Source organism: Callorhinus ursinus, unplaced genomic scaffold (genome assembly GCF_003265705.2).
Source record: "Callorhinus ursinus isolate GAN/ISIS: 27379988/994484 unplaced genomic scaffold, GSC_fseal_2.0 scaffold6, whole genome shotgun sequence".
Taxonomy (NCBI): domain Eukaryota; kingdom Metazoa; phylum Chordata; class Mammalia; order Carnivora; family Otariidae; genus Callorhinus; species Callorhinus ursinus.
Window position 1 is genome coordinate 20,056,567 of NW_027397068.1, and position 25,995 is coordinate 20,082,561.

A 25,995-nucleotide genomic window follows, 5' to 3' on the forward strand; every position below is an offset into this window, starting at 1 on the left:
TGGTGAGTACTTTGTAATGTATATAATTGTCAAATTGTTGTGCCCCTGAAACTAACGTAACATTGCATGTCTATTATACTCCAATAAAAATAAAAATAAAAAAGATCAACTGCTTGCTTCCTAGATAAAAAAAAATAGGAGACAACATTTTAGAGACACTATGATCATATCTAATTAAAAATTAGATGAATTCAAAAAATATTAAAAAGAGAAACACAAAAATGTTTAAAGTAATTGGCAAGAGTATGAGATGCAGATGATCTTTCCATGAACTTCAATTTTTCAGAATTGGTTATATTAGTGTTAAAATAAAAACATATCTTTTAAAAATAATACTTAATTTTCCTTAACTTCCTTAAATATATTCAAGAACTCCTGGCCTGTTTTATTTAAGCAATTGGAGTCTGACTGGCCCACTGAGGGCAATTTCTGAAAGTAGTTTTGAGAAGAAACATGAAGAGGTAAATCCTCTGTATTTTTTCTGAGCTGAAGTTTCCCCCTGCAAGTCTGCCCTAGGAGAGATTAATCTACATTTACACTATATTATTAGGATAGCAGTGAAAGCCACAGGCTTTGAGTTTAAGAATCTCATTCCATCATTTATTCAGTGTGGCCCTGGTCCTCCCTGGGTCTCCCATCATCTTTCCTGGGCCTCAATTTCCTCATCTACAGAATGGGGATAACAACAGCTGTAGGAGTAAGTGAGAAAATGCACACGAAGTGTTTGACAGGTGCCTTCATCAGAAGTATTAACATCACCATCACCATTCTGAAATGGAGAACGTGAGACCTTAAAAGTAATCCCAGAAGAACCACGAGAGACGATGGACTCTGAAAAACAAACTGAGGGTTCTAGAGGGGAGGGGGTGGGAGCATGGGTTAGCCTAGTGATGGGTATTAAAGAGGGCACGTTCTGCGTGGAGCATGGGTGTTATATGCAAACAATGAATCGTGGAACACTGCATCAAAAACTAATGATGTAATGTATGGTGATTAACATAACAATAAACAATTTTTTAAAAAGTAATCCCAAAGTCTTGGGATGCTGACTTGCTACACTAACCATGGTCCCCTCGCTTTTCAGCTAATATACATCCATTACGTTCACTGCGTCCCTGGAGCCATCTTGAAAGGTCTCCCACTGGCTACATTTCGGATAATTTGAGCAACTTTTGTGGATTAGAACACATTGGAAAAAAAAAAATCCATGCATCCACTGTTATGAAATAATAAAAAATACATATGTTGGTCTCTGCCCCCAGTTCCCTACAGAGCCCCTAAGAGCCTTATAAAAATTCCTAAGTGATAAGAGCATTAGGAGCATCTTTTGTCTTAATGAGGTGACTCTGGGTGGGCTCCTTGGATGGTTCCTGGGTGGTGGCTGGTCACCAGAAAGACCAAACCTTGAGTAGCAGCCAGGAATTTTCAGCCCTGCCCCCCTCCCTCATCCTCCAGAAAGAGGAGAGGGGCTGGAAATGGACTTAATACTTGATCATGCCTATGTGAGGAAGCCTCCATAAAATCCCAAAAGTATGGGGTTCAGAGAGCTTCCAGATGGGCAGATACATCCATACGGGGGGAGGGTGACACACCCCAACCCCACAGGAACAGAAGCTTCTGCATTCGGAGCCTCCTAGACCTCACCCTACATTATCATTTCATTTGGTTGCTCGTTTGTATCTTTTAATGTATTTTTAATGAACTGGTAAACGTAAGTGCTTCCCTGAATTCTGGAGAGGGGGAAGGATACAGTCTGTGGGACTGAGCCCTTAACCTGTGGGATATGACACTGTCTCTGGGTAGAGAGTGTCAGAATTGAATTAAATTATAGGACACCCAGATTGTGTCACAGAGAGTTGCCTGGTGTGGAGGAAAACGTCCACACATTTGGTGACCAGAAGTGTCAGAAATGAAGTGTTTTATGTTAGCAGTAAAGGAGACTCACAGGAAAGAAACACACAATAGGGAAAACTGGGTTTCTCCCATATAAAAAGGAAAAAATGGAGCACTTCACATTACAACTATGTGTTGTAGTTTTGTAGAAAAAAGAGATGCATACTGAAGTATTAAGGGGTGAAGTGTCATGATTTCTGCAGCTTACTTTCAAATGATTCATAAAAAAATTGTTCATGATGTTTTATATAAAGAGAAGTAAAGCAAAAAAGGCAATAATTGGTGAATTTAGGTGAAGGGCATGTGGGTATTCACAGTGCTAGGCTTTTAACTTGTCTGTAGCTTAGAAAATTTTAACACAAAAAGACGGGGGTGGGGTGGGGGACAGACAAGATCAGCAAATAAATAGAACAATCAAAAGTTAGGGCTGGGGGCGCCTGGGTGGCTCAGTCAGTTAAGCGTCTGCTTTCAGCTCAGGTCATGATCCCAGGGTCCTGGGATCAAGCCTCACGGCGGGCTCCCCACTCAGCAGACTATCTGCTTCTCCCTCTCCCTCTGCTCCCCATTCGTACTAGCTCTCTGTCTCTCTCTCTCTCTCTCTAGTGCTCTCTCTCTCTCTAATAAATAAAATCTTAAAAAAAAAAGTTAGGGCTAAAAGCCAGAGCAGAGAGTTCCAAATGAGCCATTTTCTTTCTTTTTCTTTCTCATATTTAAAAAAAGTTATTGTACGACGTGGATGGAACTGGAGGGTGTTATGCTGAGTGAAGTAAGTCAATCAGAGAAAGACATGTATCATATGACCTCACTGATATGAGGAATTCTTAATCTCAGGAAACAAACTGAGGGTTGCTGGAGTGGTGGGGGATGGGAGGGATGGGGCAGCTGGGTGATAGACATTGGGGAGGGTATGTGCTATGGTGAGCGCTGTGAATTGTGCAAGACCGTTGAATCACAGATCTGTACCTCTGAAACAAATAATGCAATATATGTTAAGAAAAAAAAAAGAAGAAGAAGATAGCAGGAGGGGAAGAATGAAGGGGAGTAAGTCGGAGGGGGAGATGAACCATGAGAGACGATGGACTCTGAAAAACAAACTGAGGGTTCTAGAGGGGAGGGGGGTGGGGGGATGGGTTAGCCTGGTGATGGGTATTAAAGAGGGCACATTCTGCGTGGAGCACTGGGTGTTATGCACAAACAATGAATCATGGAACACTACATCAAAAACTAATGATGTAATGTATGGTGATTAACAGAACAATAAAAAAATTAAAAAATAAATAAATAAATAAATAAAAGTAAAAAAAGTTATTGTGTAAAATACAGGCTTCTTAATACAACCAGTTACGGCAAACGATGTAGGCATCTTCGTGTGTGTCTGGAGAAATGTATGGAAGGGTGGCCCAAAGTATTAGTGATGGCAATCTCTAGCTAATAAGATGCCAGGTGACACAAACAGTGAATCATGGAACACTCCATCAAAAACTAATGATGTATGGTGATTAACATAACAATAGAAAAATTAAAAAAAAAAAGATGCCAGGTGATTTTCACTTCCCACTTACACTCTGGGTATTGTTTGAAATTCTTATAAGGACCATACATCATCTATATGTAATCAGAAAAAAAAGGTAAAGATATTTTCGTTTTGAAAAAAAAAATTAACCATATCTGCAGGACCTCCTTGTACCTTTTCTGCAAATTCCTATGAATCTATAATTAGTACAAAATGAAAAGTTTTCAAAATTGACCTACTGTGTATTCTGATTTTAAAAAGATGGAAAGATAGTAACTGGACCCGTAGATCAGGGTTTAAAAAAAAAAAAAAAAAAGCCTTTTGGTTTCTACTAATGGTCAACAAATATTTATTCCAGTCTCTCTTTGGTTAAAATGCAAAAAAAAAAAAAAATTCAAATATAAAGTCATGCTCTTAGAAATATGGCATTTTAATCTTTTCTTTTTCAGGGCACAGGGCAAAGAAGGGGCAGAGAGTAGAGCTCTCTGGATCTCCGACAAAATGCCTCAGTACCACTGAGCACAGGGGATGCGCCCCCCCCCCCCCCCCCCAGCACTTCCCAGGCACCACCTGCATCAAGCCAAACCCTCACTGAGGGCACACAGGTCCCAAGGCACCCGTGGCAGGCACAGAGCAGCCTTCTAAACTACAGAACCATTTTTCTCTTACAAATCTCTGCCCTGAGCTGAACACCCCCTCCATTTATTTTCCACAGAGACCTCACAGAAGAAAAATCACGCCTACACCTTTCTTTTAAAATACATACATTATAGAGAAAAATATTATATGTACTAAACAAGAAAGAATAATTCTGCAAGGGAGTAAGTGGTCACCTCCCCCAAGGCCTCTGCACCAGCTTCAGGCTCCTGGTGAGACGTGTGTCCCGCAGCTCCAGTCACACGCACTAAAATCAGCTGCTCTGCGACATGAGCAGAGGTAGCTGGGCTGCTGGTAAAGGCAGGACTGGCAGGACTGGCAAGCTTACAGGCAAGAGGGGACAGGGCAGGCACAGCATGGCAGCTGGGCTGGCCCCTGCAACCGGCGCAATGGCTTCATCAAGGGGAGGGGGCGCAAGAGATCTAGAAAGCCCTCAGAGACTACAGAGCACAGAATTCAATCCCGGCGCCCTAACTGCCCCAAAGCTGTCAAGCTAACTGATAGGACTGGGTCAAGAGTGATGGTGACACAGAGACAGCTGCTGGAGCCCCTCAGTGACACGTATCTTCCAGCGCTGGCTGGCAACACCAAGCTCAACAATGATCTTTCCGATCTGACCCACTGCATCTAGATGCTTCAAGCTTTGTCTGTCTTCAGTGCTGTTTTCTCCTCTATTCCTGGCTTAGAAAGTCCTAAATAATTGCTGTGTTCCTCTCTCCAGTGCCAGCCCTTGAATTCCAGTTCCCAGGCCCAGTTCTGGTCCCCAAACACGCCGTGCCCTCCCAGAGCCCTGCACCCGCTGTCCCGTTAGGTGCCACTCCATCGTTTCCCCAGTGGCGCCTCCATAATAGCACTCACCGAGCCAAGAGGCTGCCACTCATCTCATCCCAGCACTGCCTTAGGAGGGTCACTGCTGCCCCATCCCCTCTTCTGCAGAGAAACTGGCTCAGAAACCACAGGCCATGGGGCACCGGGAGCTGCAGGGTTAACATTCTCCGGGCAGCCAAGAGCTTGGCCCAGCTGCTCTGTTACAAGCAAGGGAGAACCCTCCTCCCGGTGCCGCCACTTTGTCAGAGCTTACAGGTGAAGCCCTGACCAGTCAGAGCCACTTGGAGGAGGGGCAACAAACCAGAGGGACCATAGTGGTTTGGGGGTGCCTGGGCTCACCTCTTACTTTTCTTACATCCCCTCAGAGGCACCAACCTGTAGCGTAAGCTCTGGCCCTTGCCCCATACAAACCTCCGGGCAGGGAAGTGGACATCTCTGGGAAAAGGAAATCTCAAACCCAAGTCGACACGGGACGTGTACGACCGCATCAGACGGAATGTCTACACCATGAAGCAGGATTATGGGGACAGACCAATTTTAATTAGCATAATAGAGATCCTCTAAGGTATAAAAGAAGAAATTGTAATACAAATCATGGAGAAATATTACGAAGAAAAATACAGAAGTTGAACACAAGAGATAAGCAGCACAGTGGACATAAGAGAACAGAGAGACGGGATGGAATGTCAGGAAGACGAATCCACCTAGAAGGAATACATTCAGAGATAGAGAAAATAAAAGCAGAGATTTCAGCGTCCAGATAATAGCGGACAAGAAGGAAGAAGGCTAAAACAAATAAAAAAGAAAAGGAAGTATTTGGAGAAAATTAATAATTCCTCAGAACTAAAAAAAAGATTCAAGACTTCATACCACAAGAGTTTAGAAAGGACCAAACAAGATAAATAAAGACCCACACCAAGGCACATCATAGTGAAATTTAAGTATACTGAAATTAAATGCAAATTCTAAAAGCTTCCAGAAAGAAAGAGAGAGCAAAAGATCTGGCTAACATCAAATTTTTCTGCATCTGCAATAACGATGCAGAAAGGCAAGGCAGTGATATTCTTAAGGCCCTGAAGGGGGGCGCCTGGGTGGTTCAGTCCTTAAGCGTCTGCCTTCGGCTCAGGTCATGGTCCCAGGGTCCTGGGATCGAGCCCCGCATCGGGCTCCCTGCTCGGCGGGAAGCCTGCTTCTCCCTCTCCCACTCCCCCTGCTTGTGTTCCTGTTCTCGCTGTGTCTCTCTGTCAAATAAATAAACAAAATCTTAAAAAAAAAAAAAAAGGCACTGAAGGAAAAGAACTTTGAACGCAGACATTTCAAATGTGAGCGCAAAATAAAAACGTCATCAGGCGTGCAAAGCCACTGGAGGTTTGCTGCATAAAGGCTCAATCTGAAAGTATGCAACAAGAAAGTGCTCAAATACAAGGATAAATAATCCCGGAGGAGAAGACACATGGGACATAAGGCTGGTCAAAAACTTAGTAAGCTTTGTTGCCTAAAAAAGAACCAGGAAAAAAAAGGAAAGGATTTCCAAAATTCCAGAATTAAAAACATTAGATAACAACAACACACTTGGGATCAGGGCTGGGAAAAAAGAGACCCAAGGTTCACATGAACCTGTAAGATCCTTGTATTATCAGAGGACCAAGATGGCATTTGAGAAATGTTAATAGGGAAAAATAAACGCCAATGTGGATCTTAAGAGCAACCGCTATAACAACAAAAACAGAATTTGTTTTAAATGGTAAGAAAGTTTCTTTTTATCTATCCATTACAAAGCAGGAAATGAGAAAAAAAATTAAAAACCAATATAATAAGGAGAAAAAAATATTAAATAAGGTGTTAGAAAAAATAAATAAATAAATAAAGATGTTAGAGATAACTCATAGTTAAACAATAATCACAAGCGTGAATGAAAAAAACGCAGTCCAATTAAGGACTCTTAGATTGGCTACAAGTAATACATTGCCTGTGAGAGACAGGTACACACAAAGGAAAGACAAAGAGGATGGAGAAAGGTATCCCAAGCAAATATGAACCAAAAGAGAGCTGGAGAATCAATCTCAATATCTGACAACATAAAATTCAAGAAATAAAAAAAAGCAGGGGACACAGCCATGTGCTATATATACTGGGAGAAGAAACAAAAGAGTACAAATGTGACCTTTCACATTATATCTACCTAACCATATGATCTCTTACATAAAGCAAGAACTGAGGGCGCCTGGGTGACTCAGTCGTTAAGCGTCTGCCTTCGACTCAGGTCATGGTCCCAGGTCCTGGGATCGAGCCCCGTGTCGGGCTCCCTGCTCCGCGGGAAACCTGCTTCTCCCTCTCCCACTCCCCCTGCTTGTGTTCCCTCTCTCGCTGTGTCTCTCTGTCAAATAAATAAAATCTTTAAAAAAAAAAAAATAAAGTAAGAACTGAGAGGATGGCAGGAAGAAAAGATAAATCAACAAATACCCGTGGATATTTAAATCTACTCCTTTCAGAAACTGCTAGAACACGCAAACAAAAAATAAGCAGAAATACACAAGAGCTAAATAATCCACTAAACACATGTTCAAGCAAGTAAATCTAGAGAGCTCTTCACCCAAACGGAGAATATGGAATGATTTTCAACATCATAAAAACTAGCCACACTCTAGGCTAAAGCCTCAGTAAATTTCAAGGACTCAATATCACAGAGACTGTCTGCTCTGATCACAAAATTAAAAAACAATTAACAAAAATCAAAGCTTTACCAACTTGTATACATAGCTAGATATCAGGTGAAAAAGAAAAAGGGAAAAAATTTTTTAAAAATACATAGACCTGAATAACAATGAAAACACAACCTGCCAAATTTGTGAGACACAGCTCACAGAAGAATGGATACTGTTAAATACATTCCTCTGTTCATTCTTGAATGCAGAAATGAACAAATGTTTCCCTGAAAGCCACCCAAGCAGAACATGGAGCACTGTGGAAAAGCTCTCACAAAATCTACAACTAGCTCCCTGGTGGCCTGCCAGGTGCTCTGCCCCCTAGGATTCATGAGAGACAAAAGATAATGCTATCAAACAGAAATCTCAAGGAAAAAACCACAGGGAGCAATGGTACCCCACCTTTATTAATAGCTGCCCAGGAGGTCTATCCAAGCTTAAACAAGGCCTAATCTATGTCAGGAAAAAAAATACCATGACCCTGAAACTTACAGAAGTCCATACCCTTTGGATCCCCCATTAAACTGGATGTAAAAACCAACAGACCCTAGAATCCAGGCTCTCCTAAGTATGTGCTAAGGACCAGGCACTGCTAATTTCATACCCACTCCTCGGCCACCAAGAGCAAGCCCTTCCCACCGTGTGAGATGAGGAACTCCCCCTCTGATGTTACTGTCATGAGAATAAGACATGTTTGTACACAAGTACCTGGTAGGGTAAGTCAGCCATCCTTAAGTAAGTTTCCATTTTCAAACAGAAAGGAGACAAACTGGGGACACCATTGTTAGGTCTTGCAAACTGATGCAAAATAATAGCATCTTTGGAGTCAATCTCTTGCTGTTTCCTGCCAAAACCAAAACAGAAATAAAGAACAATCCACGTGTTACACATTCAATTCCCTGAGTTCCCCGGAGGTCCCTGGTGGGTTGTAGCTCCTCCATGAACAAGCAGATCTGTTTGTCACGGGGGCTCACCTCACCCAGGAGCAGAGTGGAGGCTTAGCCCAAACATGAGAGAAACTTACAAATGATCACGGTGACCCCAAGGGCTTAGAGAGTAGCTATGTCGGCTAACTATAGCCCATGGGGGCAGGAAGAATACTTTGTAATACAGGCCCACCCCTTCTCCAGCAGGCAATGCTTAGTGGCCAGGCACAAGCTGAAGGGCTAAAAATGACAGTGTGTGCTTCCTGGGTGTTGGGCATTGTTCTAAGGGCATCATAGGTATTATTTCATTTAATCTTCACAGTAACTTTATGAGGGAGCTACTACTCTTATCCATGGGTGATAGATGAGGAAACTGAGACAGAGATTGCCTTGCCCAAGGTCACCTTTCTAATAAATGGCACACCCTGGACCAAACCAGGCAAGCGAGTCTACGTTCTTGACACCTGGACTGTAACATGAAACTGTCCCTAGAACCCAGGAATAACAGCACAGGCTTACTCTGCTAGGAACCAAGTCTGCAGGGAATCTGAGACCCTTCCAAACTATGTGTGCCCTCACCTGGCCTTTCATCCGTGTGATGCCAAGGAAGCTGGTTTCTGGGCTCTCTTTCATCTTCTCTAGCTTCCCAGGGTCCCTGCTCTAGACACACAGCATGTAACTTAATACCCCTGCTTCTTCTCTTTCTTCTGTCTCAGCCACATGTCTAGCTTTCCCTTGGCTACTTTTTTGGGTGGGAGGATTTCCCTGGTACAGCTTTTCAATGGTCACCGTATAATAGAGAAAATGCTAGATTCCAAGTGTGGACACCTGGGGTCACATCCAAGCCCTGCTTCCTACCGGCCACGTTACCCTAGGCCTCTCTTCCTCCCACCCACAGAAAGTGAGGGCAGTACCAATTCGGCATCAATTAGCATGAGGATTAAATTTTAAAAATCAGTAAGTATTTGTGGAGCTATCAAGCAGCGTGTAAGAATGGTAGAAATCTATTCTCATTCACAGAGATACGGTCTTATCCCCTTAAACTACACTATCTCATCATCCCCCACAGCGTCACTCCTACTACACCACCCTCAGGAACCATTTGCAATTCCCCGTTTTCGCTCGGCCCAACCACTTCCCAGTCAGATAGACCTCACTCTTCCCCTGGGCCTTCCCTGAGCCTCTGGTTCCCTCACATTACTCCCAGTTTAACCTACTTCCACCCAAGCAAGGGCAAGCTCTTTGTATCATCAGCCCATGGAGCTCACCTCCTGCGGCATCTGCATTCAGTAAAACCAACTCTTTCGGAGAAGTTTACCACCAGAGTGCCCATTCCACTTAAAGAGTTCAGAATGAGTCACTTGGAAAACACCGCTCAAGTCAAAAGAACAAAAATATTTGCTGTTTTCCGGCAATATTTGCTATATAAAACAAAGACTTTCATTTAGATGAAATGTTGGGGAGGTCAGATATTAAAATTAAGAAGCGTCTTAGACTGTTCCCAGAGAGCACAAACTAGATTTGACAATTAACTGATTTTGTCCAGTCCAATAAATCAAGTCACAGAGTGGTATTTTCATGTAAAGCAGCCAAGCAAAAATTTAAGAACTGGAAAGAGAGGAGATAAATGTAAAATCTTCTGCTCCGCTGGCCAGAAATATCTAATTCTAATGGTTAACTTGGGCCATATCATATTAAGAATGGATGTGACAAGCATATGCCAGTGACTTCGTATACATGATGCATATTAATTTATTTCATTCTGAAGTAACACCATAGTGTGGATATTGTTATAGTTTGAATTCAGTGTATTATACTATACAGTAGATAAGGAAACTGAAGCTCAGAGAGATTAAATAACTTGTCCAAGGAGTATCACTGTAAGATCAGGTCATTATTAGCTCCAGATCCCAAGCCCTTAAGCCCCTTCAACACCCTGAAATGGGCAATTTCTCAGTTAATTCTGTCAAAACAGCCAGTTTGACTCAGGCCACTCAAGCCTGGAACTTTCCAAAGGAAGTTTTGATAGCCAATGATGGCCAACTTTTATCAAATGCTCACTTCCGTGTCAAATTGTTCTAAGCAATTCACACGTGCTAACTCAATCAACTCCATAAGGCAGGCTACTATGATTACCCCCATTTTACAGATGAGAAAACCAAGTAGCCAAGAAGCTTCTTATCTCCAAGGTTACATGGTTAAAATAAGCAAAATGAATGTGGACCCACTCTGGCTTCAGAGCCCTCCTTCCACACATCAGAAACTACTCTCTAATGTAGAAGAATCAGAGGAGCAGGTATTTTTTAAAATACCTGGACAGCTGTACTTTCTAAAGTGACTATATAATGAGGGTTATATAAGAGAACACGTACACAACAGCAAGACTAGCCCTTACTCCCATCATGACGGATATCACGGATGACTATGCCTCTGTGTGCGGCTGAGCAGCCATTGGTTTATGGAGGTCAGATGTTGGTTGACCTGGGGGCTGCTCTGAGTCCCTAAATTCTCTAGGACAGGCTGAGCCCAAGGGCCCAAAGTGCAAAAGAGCTACCAACAACACAATCATTATTTAGTCATTCAATTTACAAACAACGCATTCTCAAATGGATTGAATTTAAGATAGCTGCTAGGCTGTCACCACTCAGGGGAAGTAAAGTAGAGGGTTGAGACAATATTTGGTTAAAAATACTGCCATGGGAAAAGCAGTCATAAAATTCAAAATACCTCCTTTGGTTATACTCCTTAATGAAACTTCCTAAGTAATTCCCACCAGTCAACTTTGCTTTACACGCTAGACACATGGCCACACACTCAGGTTAAGTCTCTCCCGCAGAAAATCCAAGTTGAGTGGTAAAGACTTTACCTTTGTCCGTGACCTCAGACACTGTGATCATTTCAAGGTGTGTTTTCCCTCCTGCAGATTCTGGATTGTTTTGTTTTGCCTAAACTACAGAGACACCTGACACTGAGATTTCGCCCTAAATGGAAGTCTCTGTCATGTCACCTCTGACTTACAGTCCCAGAACTTGCTCAGTCTTTCTCCCCCTGTCTTTCTGTGTCCCTAGAGGCTGTCAAAAACTCAGGTCCCTGCCACAGGCCTGTCTTCCCTGGGCCATGTCCCAATTCTTTACGTTTCTCTTCGTCTCCCTCCAGCCAGGCTTATGTTGTCATTGGTACTTTCTAGGAGGCAGTGGAAAAAAAATGCAGACTCCGCACACACACATTCCCAGGTCTGGATCCTACTACTCTTGCTGTGTGATCTTGGGCAAGTGGTTTAACCTCCCTCCCTCAGTTGTAAATGCCTTCTGTATGAAATGGAAATCAAGCATCCAACCATAGTTGAGAGGGATAAATGCAAGTAAAGCACTTCTATACAGAGTCCCTACTAAGAGATCAAAAGTGGGCAGCCATTTTTATTATTTGCCTTATAACAGGGTTTTCTACTCCATTATAACATATTTCCTACCCAGGCTTTAGACATCTGTCAAGAAACAAAAGTGAACAAACCAAGGATTAAAAACGTCCCAATCTAAAGAAGTATCCAAGTAGTGTGCTAAGTGGGGAAGGACACATCTGTGGGCAGAGGGCTCTTCTGTGTCCAGAGACCACACCTGCCAGGGCGTGGCCTGTTCCCTGGATGAGCTCTGGGCTCCTTGCTATTTCTGCAAGGTCATTTAAGCAAGGTTTAGACTTGGTCCTATGGTGCCTTCACACCCTCCACAAAGTGTTAAACCGGCAAGAAGCCACATGGTCCTGGATCCTGAAAAGGTTCTGGACTGGAATATAATTGAGAAACAACTGGGTTACCATTTAAAGTACTGCACAAATGTTTTGGTTTTTTCATACAGCTTGAAATCTAACTTGAAATCAAGTTCTAAAACTAGCAAAAATAGGAAATAATCTAGAGAAATTCACTTTAAATTCACTTTAAAAATCTTTATGTGGTTCGACTAGATGATTCAAGCCACCTGCTAAGTGAGAGAATTCAGGGTACCTAATAAGCTTAAAATAAAACTTCTCAATTATGGCTAAATAATAGTGAAAGCCAATACATTTCCTCAGACCTAAATGATTTCCCACCCTCTCGGAGACTAGAAATATTCAAAATACCTAAGTTAGCCTGTCACAATGTCCTGGAATCCCTGCAGGCCTGTTAAAGGTCACCGATCACTGTCTTTGTTTATAAGCTATTGTGTAGGATCCCCTCCTGGAAAAAGGCAGTGTGGAACACATTTGTCACTACTTAAAAAATACTGGCCAACAGGGATATATTGAGCTATTGAGAACTGCCCACTTCTGGTCATCTCCCAGGGACATATGGCTCCAACGCATGGAAATTTTAACCATAAATTGATGTTATCAGTGAGCCAAAGGCCCATCCCAGAAGCCTATGGTATTACCCTACTCAAAGAAAGATCTCATGTCTTCCTGGATGTACCAACAGTAGGGGCCTCCATTTTCTGGCATTTCCAAGTCAGGTCTGTAAACATTCTGCGGCAGGCAGCCTATGCAACTGTTTACGGCACTGGGTGCCTCCCGTGTTCTTGTCAAACACGCCCCTGTGCTCGTCCGGTCCTCGGATCTCTCACTGCTCGCACAACAATGGCACTGAAACCCCACGATGGTGCTTAGCTTGAAATACCTGAGCAGCCGATAACCAGGTTAAGGCTGCATCAAAACTGCACAGCACTCTACTTGGCCATGGCTCTTTAACAGGGACCCAGAGGTCTCTGGAGCTTTTGCAATTTCAGCTTTTTGATGATATTGAAATTTGGGGAGGGATAGTGAAGAACTAACCTTTAAAAGATAAGGTTAGTGGTTAATATTCTGGCATTATTACCTACAAACAAGGCATTTCATGAAAGTGTAACTTAGTATCTCTACCAGGCCTCATTCTATTTTTTTTTTCAGGCCTCATTCTATTGTTGCAAACATTGCACTTAGGATCTTACTAAGGGCATTTCCTAATAGACTCTTGCTCCACAACAACCCGGAGAATTTTTGCTTTTTAGCACCAAAACACTGGGACACAAATGTTTTCCCCTCCCACTACCAGTTTAATTCTCCTGTCAACTCGAAACTGCCCCTCAGGCCAGGTGACCACGGACTGCCTCTAGGGAAAGGTAAGGGCAGGATTCTTGGGCATTTGCACGGCGTGACCGAGAGGCTGGCACGGTCCCCCCTCGCGCCAGCCCTGCCCTGGCCAGGTGCCCCTCTCGGCGCCCCTGCGCGGGGCCCTCTCTCCGGCTCACCTAATGACCAGGAGTTCGTGGAGCAGATACGCAGCTGCGGCCAGCAAAGCTCCCCCGGTCAAGTAAAGTGTTTTCTTCCACCAGGGATCGGAGCCCAGCCCTGCCATGATCCCACCGTAATCCTGCAAAGGGAAAGCGATGATGTCCCCATAAAAGGAGAAGGGCTCCTCGGACCCGGCCCACCAGCCGAAGAAGGAGACGCTCTGGTTCCAGCTCAGATCCACCACGCACGGCCTGGACGAGGCAAAGCCAACCCCCCAGTGCATGCTGCGCGGCTGGCTGCGGGCGCCCCTCCCAGGGCCCGCGCCGCCCGCATGGGAATGGGGCCGGAGCGGCCCGGCGCGGGCTCAGCGGCGCGCTGGGGGCGCGGGCGGCGCGGGCGGCGGCGACCGAGGCGGCGGCGGCGGCAGCGGCGGAGGAGGAGGAGCAGGAAGGGCGCGGGCCGCGGGCGGCGGGCCTGGCCGGCGGGGCCCCAGGACCCGGGGCGGCAGCGGCGGCCGCCGGGTCCCCCCGCAGCGGCCTCTCCGCGCCGCTCTTTGTGTCGGCGCCTGGAGAAGGCCGCGTGATGTCATTGCTCCCCGGGGCAGGGAAACAGAGGCGGGATAAAGTCACCTACCCCGCGCCCTGCCCCCGCCCCGCATCTCCGCGGTCCGGCGGCCTCCGCCCCGGCCGGAGCTGCAGGGCTGGGCGCGCCCGGCGGGCTCCGCGCCTCCAGGCGGCACGGCCGGGAACGGCTCGGCGCGCTAGGGCTAGGGCTGCGGAGGTGCCTGGAAATGCGGCTCCACCGGGAGGAAGCTGCAGTCAGGGCCCGGATCTCCGTCCGCCCCCCCCACCCCGGCCCCCGAGCCCCGGCCCGCCCTCCGCTGTCGCTGCAGCCCCTCCCGCAGGCCCGAGAGCGCGGAGCGCGCGGGACTCACCTGAGGCCGCGCCGAGGGGCAGGCAGGAAACGCCACCCGGCGGGGGCAGGGAACGAGGGCCCGGATCAAGGTCGGCAATTAGATTGTTCTGGCCATCAGGAAAGCGCTGTGTATTTGCATAATTTATAAAAACACTCTTATTACAGTGCACAGTTATCTGGGTCTTGGCCGTGTGCTCACGGAGAGATGTCTGGTTTGACAAATAACAACAAAAATGTACTCTAGAGAGATTGCCCCTCTGACAGACCCAGCTCAAGTCTTTCCCCTTTGAAATCAGTATCAGGGAACTCGTAGATGTGGGGTGTTTGGGTTTGTTTTCCTTTTCTTTCGGTGCAGAAAATGTGGCGTGTGTGTGTGTTCAATTTTTTTCCTTTAACTTCATTTTTAAATTCATTTTGAAAAGTTAGTAAGTCCAAACAATAGGGCCATGTTTCATAGTTTTATGATACACACACGAATTTTAACAAGAGCGTGAATAGCTTAAAATTGTTTGGAGGAACTGAAAAAAAAAAAATCAAGTAGGGAATTTATCTATAACTCCAAAGGTGAAAGGATGGGTATATCCAGGCTTTAGCGTCAGGGGGCAGACACTGGGGTAAAGGAGGACTCCGTTTCTACTTGCGTTACCACACCAGCCCCTTAGAACAGCAGTGAATGTTGTCACGTTCCTAAAATACAGGCTTTTGGCCACCATGAAGGAGATACGGCGGAAGGTACTAGCCATGCACCAGCACCTTCGGGGTCCCATTCACCACTGTGTCCGCACACGTGACCTGTGTGGGAGAAGTAGTGTGTGCGCTTGGAAGCGAAATTCCCATAAGCAGGTTTTAAGGAATGGAACCCAAGGGCCTGCTGGAGTGACAGAGGTGGTCACCAGATTCTTCCAGGGGGAGGGACTAGAAGGCTTCAGGAAGCAGAGCTGGCCAGTTTGGGATCAGTGCAGAAATTCTCCCGGCCGGCATGCCTGGCTGGCTCAGTGGGTAGAGCATGCGGCTTTTGATCTCCAGATGGTGAGTTTGATCCCCACGTTGGGTGTAGCAATTGCTTAAGTAAATAAACTTTATTTTTTTAATTTTTTTAAATAAATAAACTTAAAGAAAGAAAGAAATGTTCTGTGCAGAGATGGGACAAGGAGCTCTGCACCAGCGATTCTTCGTTCTTCTGTGCCCTTCCCACATAGCACTAAGTCTTTGCTCTCATTAGATGTTGAGCCAATATTTAAAGAGTGACCATTTGTTATTTGGTACTGAATTATTTGCCTGAGTGTCCAGGTTCAGTCTTGGGGATGAGCATAAATCACGTGCAGTGAAGCAATATGGAAGGCAAAAGGGAGAATCAATACTGGCAAACTCCATGTCCAGGAAACAAGTTAGAAACCAGATGAATTTAATGTTTTGATCCCAGAGAGCCACTAGCTGCATTTTACTCTCACAGCTCTTCTGGTAGGCAGACCTGCCCACCCACTCATGGAAGCCCGGCCAACTGCTGCTTCCTGGTCCTATCAGATCATCTTTGAGCATTACCTCGTCTTCAGTTCAAATGTGGTTTAAATTTTCAAAGACGGGGCACCTGGGTGGCTCAGTCGTTAAGCGCCTGCCTTCGGCTCAGGTCATGATCGAGCCCCGCATCGGGCTCCCTGCTCCACGGGAAGCTTGCTTCTCCCTCTCCCTCTGCCCCTGCTTGTGTTCCCTCTCTTGCTGTGTCTCTCTCTGTCAAATAAATAAATAAAATCTTAAAAAAAAAATAAAAATAAATAAAATTTCAGAGACGCCCTGAAGTGAACATCTTTTAGATACACATGTAAATAAAATAAAATTTCACGAGAAAAGCTAAAATATAATCTTAATCTGATGCAGATTAAAATTTAGCCTTTAGACTTGTGGCATAGAAGAGAGATTGTTAAAACTCAGCTTGTATAAAAGTGAAAGGAGGCAGAGTAATCTCTGAGGAGTCAGTAGACATAAGAAGTGGACAAAATTTTGGTATGAGAATGTCAGAACAAAGCTATGGGGAACAAGGAAAGCAGCTACAGCCGTGAAGGCACAGCAGCCATGCAAGGCTTAACTAAGACAAGCCCTACATGGCCAAGCTGCTCCACAAAGTGATGCAACCCACCCATAAAGAGAAGGAAGACTATGGCTCAGAGGCAGGGGCTCAGCTCCAGGGGAGTGGTGGTGGTGTAATTAACAGCCAGAGGGGAACTGAACAGACCTGGGTCAACAACTGAGTCTTCCAAAGAATGGCTTCTCACAATCCCCTCTGTAGGGCCAGATCCCAGGCTGAATCCCCAGTGGCTGTGCGGGACCCCTGTCCTGCAGGATGAAGGTGTAGAGAGCTAAGTATGCCTGCCCTCCAGCTCCCCTCCCAGGGCTCCTTCAGCTCCTGAAATGGTATGAAGACTACAGGTGCCAGATGTCCACCTCTTCCACGACCGCCACCAATTCTGATAGCCTCGGCGTCAAAACCATGGACATTAGCTCCAAGCTAGAGGGATCTTGTTATTTTTCTTTTGCAAGGACTTTGTTTTATTAACTCCAATTGAGGTTTTACAAGACAAGAAAAGGGAAGGGACTAATATTTATTGTACACCAGACCTGCCTGTCTGGTGATATTTTTTTCAGTAACTTTTCAAAACAACCTGTAGTAAATAAGTATTGCCATCCCCATTAACAAATGAGGAAAGTGAAGCTAAGGAGGGTAAATTAACAAGTTCAATTCCCAGAGCTAGGTAATGATACAGCCAGAATTGAAACCCACTGTGTCTTACACCAGCAGCCCTTTGAGCTTTCCACCACCTACATATCTCTCATGTAGCAGGGCTAGAGCGCTGTCCATGGTATTCTGTCTTTACACTATTCTATTCTGAACTATGTCTAAATCTGATAGCTACAAAGCCTCAAATGCCTACCAGTTGTACTGTCACCTTTGGAGAAAGGTGGGCTCAGACAGTTCCTTATGCTAATACTGCCATGCCTATTTATGCCTGGCTTTGATGATATGACAAGGGACAAGTAAATCGGTGCTTCCCAAACTTGTATATGTATATCAGCCGCAGCTCTGCCATGATGATCAAATAAGGGACAATTAGATCAGTTCTTCTCAAACATTAGCGTGCATATGAATCACTTGGGATCTTTTTAACATACAAATTCTAACTCAGTAGTTCTGGTGTGAGGTCTGAAATTCTGCATTTCTAACAAGCTTCCTGGTAAGACTAAACCATACTTTGATTAAAAGTGGTCTAAGCCAACTGAACTCTACACCTGAAACTAATGATATGCTATATGTTAATTAATTGAATTTAAATAAAATAATAAAAAAAGTGGTCTAGACCACCAGCTTATGAAGAGGATCAAAGACTCTGCCCAAAAGGACCCCCCCAACACACACACACTCCATGTTGGATGGTTCTAAACCAGCCCAATCAAGTCACAGTTCTTGATGAGTTTGAGCACCAGACATACAGATAAAAGGGTTGGTGCAGCAGAATCAGACATGGAGAGAAAATGAATCAAGACTCAAGAGGAGCAATTAGAAGAGACAGGAATGCATATCACTTTTGAGAGGTCCTAGTCCAAGTGCTAGGAGCTGAGAGAGGAAGCCATGGGGAAGAGAGTTGTGGGGGAGGGGAGTAGGAGTGGGAAGGGGGAGAAGACAGAGGATCCTGGGAGATTACTGTTAGCATAGCAACTTTCTCAAGTGCCAACACAAAGAGCATAAACAAATGGATACAATTCTTTTATAAATGTCATTGATACTTGAAAAAATTTATATTATACTTCATGTTTCAAAATACAGCTTAAAAGATTTAAGACCTTGCTGCTGTGGTAATAATAAGTGGATGTGATGCTGGTACTGTTGCTGGTTTTACATTATAAAATTTAAGATGTCATTTTATTAAAATATCTCTAAAATATTAAAAATTAAAATATTATTCAAAGAATAAACAATTTAATTGATAACGTTACCCTGGATTTTATTGTAAAGCTTCTGCTTTCTTGGCTTGACTTGTGGAGAAGAGATCTAACATTACCCTACCCAGGCATCCCAAATCCTCACCGACATTAGAGCTGGAAGCTAGTATATCACCACAAAGTGACTTTGACTATCTGTTTTCTGATTGGCTGGCCTTGTGCGTCGTTAATGCAACTATTAGAAAACATTTTCTGCAAAATGGATTTGGTGCTGAGAAAATATATGCAAATAATAATCAGGCTTAGATGAGTGAGGGGCAGGGTCATAAGAAGGGTTTGGGAGAATTTGAGCCTGAGCAGTGCATGAGTTTGCTAGGCCTGCCATAGCAAAGTACCATAGCCTGGGTGGCTTAAACAACAGAAATTTATTTCCTCACAGTTCTAAAGGCTAGAAGTCCATGATCAAGTTTTGTGCAGGGTTGATTTCTTCTGATGGCCATCTTCTCCCTATACCCCAACCCCATATGGTCTTTCCTCTGTATGTCTGTGTCCTAATGTCCTCTTCTTTTTTATAAGAAGAGGATATAAACACCAGTCATATTGGATTAGGTCCACCCTAATGACCTCATTCTACCTTAATTTCTTCTTTGAAGGCCTATCTCCCAATATTTTGAAATACTTCAACATATGGATTTTAGGGGGACACAATTCAGCCCCCAACAGACAGCTGGTAGAAGGCCCAAGTGGAGACGTCTCCAAGTGTGAGGTTTTGAGAAAAGATTTGGGCCCGGGATTAAGATGGCTGGGGAACATTAAAGACAAGGGAGTAGGCATGAGAATGTGAGAGTCAACGCTATGTGAGAGGGGAATGGGCCAAGGACAGAACCCTGAGAACACCACGTCTAGAGGGTGGCCAAAGGAAGAGAGGCCCACCCAGGAAATTGAGAAGGAGAGGAAGCCAAGAGGGAAGCCTGATGGGTGTCGGGCTGCAAAAACCAACAGGACTCAAGAAAGGGTGAAGTGAGATCAGTAGTGTTATATGCTCCCAAAAGTAGAGTAAAATAAATTTAGCCAGCAGTACAGACCTTACTGACCTTGGTGGCCGAGCACATTCAAATGTCAAGGGGTCGGAAGCTGGGCTTGAAAAATGAAGGGAAGGATGGTAAGTGTTGATAACGCCCACCACGAATTTGGCTGTGAAAAGGAAAGCAAAGATGATAGATAGTTGGAGGGGGAAATAAATAGTTGTCTATTCTTTAAAAAAGAGATTGTGTGATTTATTTTTATTTTTATTTTTTTTAAATGTTAGCTATTTTTTTTATTATTTTTATTTATTTGACAGAGAGAGAGAGACAGCAAGAGAGGGAACACAAGCAGGGGGAGTGGGGGGGGGGGAGAAGCAGGCCTCCCGCCGAGCAGGGAGCCCGATGCGGGGCTCGATCCCACAACCGCGGGATCATGACCCGAGCCGAAGGCAGACACCCAACGACTGAGCCACCCAGGCGCCCCTATTTTTATTTTTTTAAAGATTTTATTTATTTATTTGACAGAGACACAGCGAGAGAGGGAACACAAGCAGGGGGAACGGGAGAGGGAGAAGGAGACTTCCTGCCCAGCAGGGAGCCCGATGTGGGACTCCATCCCAGGACCCTGGGATCATGACCTGAGCCGAAGGCAGACGCTTAATGACTGAGCCACCCAGGCGCCCATATTTTTAATATAAATACTTGAACACGGTACAAAATTCAACAGCTACAAAGAAGAATGCAACAAAAAGATCTCTGTGCCAGATACTCTCCCCTTGCCTCCAGATATGCTCTGACTCTTCGCCACCCTGCTCCTCGCCCCCAAGGCTGGACTGCATGAAGGACATCAGTGAGCTCCTCACACCGTGGCTTCTGGTTGTATGCACTGGAACGTCCCGCATGCAGGTTGCCCCACGACAGAGGTTGGAAGACAGGAGGAGAACAAGGGAGGGACGCCTAAGCCGTCGGGTCTTCTGCAGTTACCTGGGCCGTGGCTCCGATCAGGCATCTCTCTCCACATTGCCACCTTCGGTGGATTCCAGGAACCAAGGCCATACACCTCTCCTTCAGCAGGAGGGGTGGTTATGACTTCTGAGGCTGCCGGCCCTGGGGCGCTGCAGTTTTTTTTTTTTTTAAAGATTTTATTTATTTATTCATGAGAGACAGAGAGAGAGAGAGAGAGGCAGAGGGAGAAGCAGGCTCCCAAGGAGCAGGGAGCCCGATGCGGGACTCGATCCCAGGACCCTGGGATCATGACCTGAGCCGAAGGCAGACGCTTAACCATCTGAGCCACCCAGGCGCCCGGCGCTGCAGTTTTGTAAATAGTCTTTCTTTGCCCCTCTTCAAAATGCCCACTTCAAGTGTGACTTCAGTTTCTTGCTGGGGCTCTAAGAGACAGAGACTCCCTCCTAACTTTATTCTCATTGCCCAGTTCCCCTCCCTGGAGACAAATACAGCCGTCAGCTTCTGTGTTTATTCCCAGAGAGATTCCATGCATTATAAAAGCATTTCCTGTATATACATGTACCTGTATACATGTATGTATATATTGTTTTAAAGTATTTTTGCACAAAATTGCATCATTAACTGCTTGTCCTGCACATTACTTTCTTTTCTTTCTTATCTCAAATATAGAACTTCTAAGCTTCCTGATTTTTTTTATAGCTGCATAGAAAATAGTGGTTATACACACACACACACACACACACACACACACACACACACATATACATATATATTTCTAGAAGTGGAATTTTTGGTTCAAAGGAGCCAGGCATTGTAATTTTGATATATATTGCCATGTTGCCCTTCATAGAGGGCAATTTACATTCTCAATAGTTTTGAAAGTGTCTGTTTCCTTATATGTACCCTTACCAAACATATTCTTAAATGTTTGATCTTTCCTAATTTGGTGAGAAAAGTGTCTCACTGTGGCTTTAAATTTGTGCTTCTCTTGTTATGTGTGAACTTGGGTGCATTTCTTTAAAATGCATTTGTATTGACTTTTCTGTGAACTGTTCATTTTTTACTGGGTACAAGTACTTTTTATTGATTTTATATGAGCTTCTAATTGAGAAAAACAACTCTTTGTCTGTGAATTGATTTGCAAATACTTTCCCCAGCTTGTTATTTTTCAGTTTTTTTCTTCTATGGCTTCTTGGTTTTCTATCACAGTTTTAGAGAGACTTCCTCCTCTGAGTGGGGGGTTTCAATCCACAATTTCAGATATTCTTAGGTCACTTCAAGTGCTAGGTGTGTCCATGAAGGCAGAAACCTCTAGAGACAGGGTCCTGTTGCTGATGAGGTAGGACACAAAGCATCCACCTAGACATTGGAGTTTCTCAGGAAGACAGGAGAACATGAGAAAGGGAAAAACAAAAGAGATGCTGTAACTGAGAGGAGTAGGTGGTTGGCAATAGAGAAAGAGAGGCTAGACAGCCAGACTTGAAGCTTGGAGATGCAAGAGCTCTTACACAAGAGTTATGGCCACAAGTAAAAATGACACATCCCCATCTCTCAATTCTGAGAATGTGAAACTTCCTCTCAAAATGGCTCCAGATGAAATCATATCCTTAGAGGGCAGCCAGGTAAAGTAGCAGGTAAAGAAAATTTCAATGAAGACTTGAGAAGTAGTGTAATCAGTAAATCATGAAATGGGGCTTCTAGAGGTTGCAGCAGGAAGTCTAGAAGAAGGGAGCATTGAGGGGTAGAATCAGGCAAGAAGAACTCAAGAAAGAGTCTCAAGGAGAGATTGTAGAAAAGAATCAGTATGGGGTATCCAAATCTCAGTCAGTGACTATGGTTAGCAGGGATCCTTACTGGGCTACAAGAATGTCAAAAACATTGGGCCGCAGCAGGTCCCTGGAGCGCCAGTCATCTGGGCCTGAACTGATCAATTTCAAAGGAAGGTGTCATCTCAGGAGCACAGAGAGATTTGCCTGTGGAAGAGTTAATTTTCAGCCTCCTTTGATTGGTTCTCAGGGAAAGTTCTGGGTGCAAAACTGCCAGGTCTGTGGGTGCTCAAGTAAATAAGCAAAGGCCTGTAAGGGCAAAGGCCTGGTCACTGTGAGGTGGGTTTGGGTGCCACCTCATGGTATGTGTGAGGGAGTGGGTAGCTGAGGGCAGGGAGGTGAGCTGCTTGGATATCCCACTGGATTAAAGCCATTCCCTTAAGCTCTTTGACAACATAGTTGAGTATTTATTATCTATCCATCCATCATCCGCCTAGCCATCTACCTATTAATCTATTTATCTCTATTTAAAATCAGCATTATGAGTTGAAATTCTTTCTTTTAAAGATTTTATTTATTTATTTGAGAGAGAGAGTGGGGAGGAGGGGCAGAGGGAGGGAGAGAGAGAGTCTTTTAAGCAGACTCCATGCTGAGTTCAGAGCCTGACACGGAGTTCAGTCCTACGGCCCTGAGATCACAACCAGATGCTTAACTCACTGTGACACCTAGGCACCCCTATGAGTTGAAATTCTTTAAACACTGCATAAATCTGATTATTAATTAATTCAGGCTGGCCTTCCACCATGCCATCCTGACAAAACTAAGTCTAAGAACAGAATCCCAAAACATCTCTCCAATTCAATATAAAAAGAATGACCAAAAATGGGGCACCTGGTTGGCTCAGTCAGTAGAGCCTGTGACTCTTGATCTAGGGGTTATGAGTTCAAGCCCCACGTTGGGTGTAGAGCCTACCAAAAAAAAAAATTGACCTAAATGAGGCAATTTAAATATCCCAGTTTTTGCCTTTCACAACTTTGGACAGCCTTCATGTTCACTTTTACAAATTACAGGCAAAAATATAGAATGACCATATTTTTCTTTTCCTGACATACTCTGCCAAGTAAAGACTATATTTCCCATGGCAGTATTTTAGTAGAGTAATTTTTAACCTTTTTGTGTGGTTATAAATACTTTTGAGACTCTGATTAGAGCTATGAGATGTTCTTAGCAAAAAAGTACATGCACACACACACTTTTATTTCTTTTAAGGTAAAAGAAAAAAGGTTCCATGCCCAAATGGAGTTCGAACTCATGACCCCAAGATCAAGAGTTGCATGCTCTACCAACTAAGCCAGCCAGGCACCTCCCCCCAATAATTTTGTTCCCTATTTCAAGGGGTTTTTGGAACCTCAGAAACCTGTCTGGAGACCCCAGATACTGCAGGGACTGTTTTAGAGTAAGGAAAATGAATGGAGATCTCACCTGATGTCTGTGAGTTCTATGTCCATTAGGTTCCGTCTGTCAACAAGAAACGAAAATTCAAGAGGTGTCTGGCTGGCTCAGTTGATAAGAGTGTGGGACTCTTGATCTCCGGGTCATGAGTTCAAGCCCCATGTGGAGTGGAGCTTTAAAAAATTAAGAGAAATTAAAGAGAAAAAAGAAAGAAAAATTCAAAATGAGCAAAATGGAAACATCTGGTGTCCATATTTACCTTGTAACTGTCCTCCCCCCACCCCATTCTCAGTTCTGCCACATCATCTTGAGAACATATTGTTTTCTTTGGGTCCAACTGGTGCCTTTCAGCTCCTGAACAGTGGCTCATTTATAAGGGCTCATCCTTTTCTTGCTGGAATACAAGAGGTTTATTGAACTCACAATAAATTATTTTGCTTGATTTCCAGGCAAACCTTCAGCGTCAGGACTTTTTATTTATTTATTTTTCTTGGTACAGAGAAGGCTAGCATGCCATTTGCATCTCATGAGTAATAATCAATGAAGAATCTCCCTCCTAATAAAGTCACACTGTAAGTTAATAAAAGCGATTATGTGTTGGTTATACTAACACTTTCTTGCATTTGGTCTCATTTCCATCTTTATTTCTTTTTTTTTTAAAGATTTTATTTATTTATTTGAGAGAGAGAGAATGGAAGAGACAGAGCATGAGAGGGGGGAGGGTCAGAGGGTAAAGCAGACTCCCTGCTGAGCAGGGAGCCCGATGTGGGACTCGATCCCGGGACTCCAGGATCATGACCTGAGCCGAAGGCAGTTGCTTAACCAACTGAGCCACCCAGGCGCCCTTCCATTTTTATTTCTACATCAGTATTTTCTTAGGAGTCTTAGATTTTCAGGCCTATTTCTGTAAGCCTATAATGATAAAAATATGTTGTATGGAATTGCAGGGACCTCGCCAGTCCAAGTTTGAAAAATATTTCCAGGAAGCATAACTTGTCCCCGTGCCTAGTTACCAAGCAGTCTCTTTAAATCTCTATTTGATGTCTCTCAGTGCCGTGTGGTGCAGGTCAACCATATACAGAAGCCCTGGTGAGTGTCCTTAGTACACATCATAAAGACATCTCAAATAGTGTCCAACATTTTGACTTTTTTGCTTGACTGAGATATTTCTGATGTGTAGTATTTTAATACTTTTCCTCAATTTATCATTAATAGAATAGCAAAACCTATGACTATACTATAGAAAGTAAGGATATCATTTTATTCTGGGTCTTTAAAGCATTTTATCAAATTAGAATTAGTAGCATGTAGTTGGCTCAGCCATAGAAAAGTAATGACACTCTAAGAGAATGGAGGCAAATAGCCCAGACTGTAAGCCTTGTGAAGCTCTGTTGGGTTTAAATGCTTTGAAGACGTTCCCTTGCATTCGGACAATTCAGAGATGTGATAAGCCGATGTGTGTGGTCAGGTACTACTCTGACCCTGTGATGGCACAGACACCAAGTACAAGTATACGAGTAGCGAAGTGCACAGGCTCACGAATCAGACTGCCTGGGTTCAGATCCTGGTTGAGTCTTAATAGTTGTGTGACACTGAACACATGTAGCAGCCCTGTGGGAGTGGAGTGGATGGTCGTCCCTACCTCCCGGGGCTGCTGGGGAGTTTAAATAAGATAATGCATGCAGAGCCCTTCGCACAGGGTCTGGCGTTCCATAAAAGCAAAAGATTACTTTAAGTGGCCAATATTACTTATGAAATCTTTTTAAAAAACAGTATGAGACAGAATTTACATTAATTGAAGCAGAACTTCTTTTCTAGGCAAATTCAATATCACAATATCACTAACATTTTCTCTTTTTATTCTGAGACTTTCAAACTTACAGAAAAATTGACGGAATAGTACACCCTTCACCAAAATTCACCAGTTAGTAATGTTACTACATATACTTTCTCTGTTTATACACAAGCACACATACACTCCCAAAAACCTAAATAAATACAGTTTTTCCCAAAGTCCTGAAAAGTATTTAATCTGTCTTTATCTAACTGTTCTCATTTTCCCCTCATCCTTTTCTAACAATATGGCCTGTTTTCATTTTTAAACAAACCTGTTGAATGTGAGTTGCAGATACCTTGTTTTTCAGTACCTACATTCCCAACTCTATGCAGTTTCTAAGA

General features: G+C 44.0%; 1 protein-coding gene across 5 annotated transcripts in view; it reads right to left on the reverse strand.

Moving 5' to 3' along the window:
- The window catches only part of FAXC (failed axon connections homolog, metaxin like GST domain containing), a 76,006-nt gene extending 60,941 nt beyond the window's left edge, over positions 1-15,065 (reverse strand). For 3 of the 5 annotated variants that reach the window (XR_012378506.1, XM_073893689.1, XM_025860343.2), the window contains exons 1-2: positions 13,778-14,115; positions 8,305-8,440 (exon numbers count right to left, since the gene is read on the reverse strand). Coding sequence is in view for 4 of the 5 variants with exons in the window: in XM_073893689.1 (XP_073749790.1) it covers positions 8,305-8,440; positions 13,778-14,043 (402 nt within the window). In the remaining variant the exon portion in view is untranslated. Of the gene's footprint in view, positions 1-8,304; positions 8,441-13,777; positions 14,116-14,393; positions 14,591-14,694 lie in introns of those variants that run through there. The other 2 variants (XM_073893692.1, XM_073893691.1) reach the window with 2 other exon arrangements.
- Positions 15,066-25,995: the final 10,930 nt, after the last annotated feature.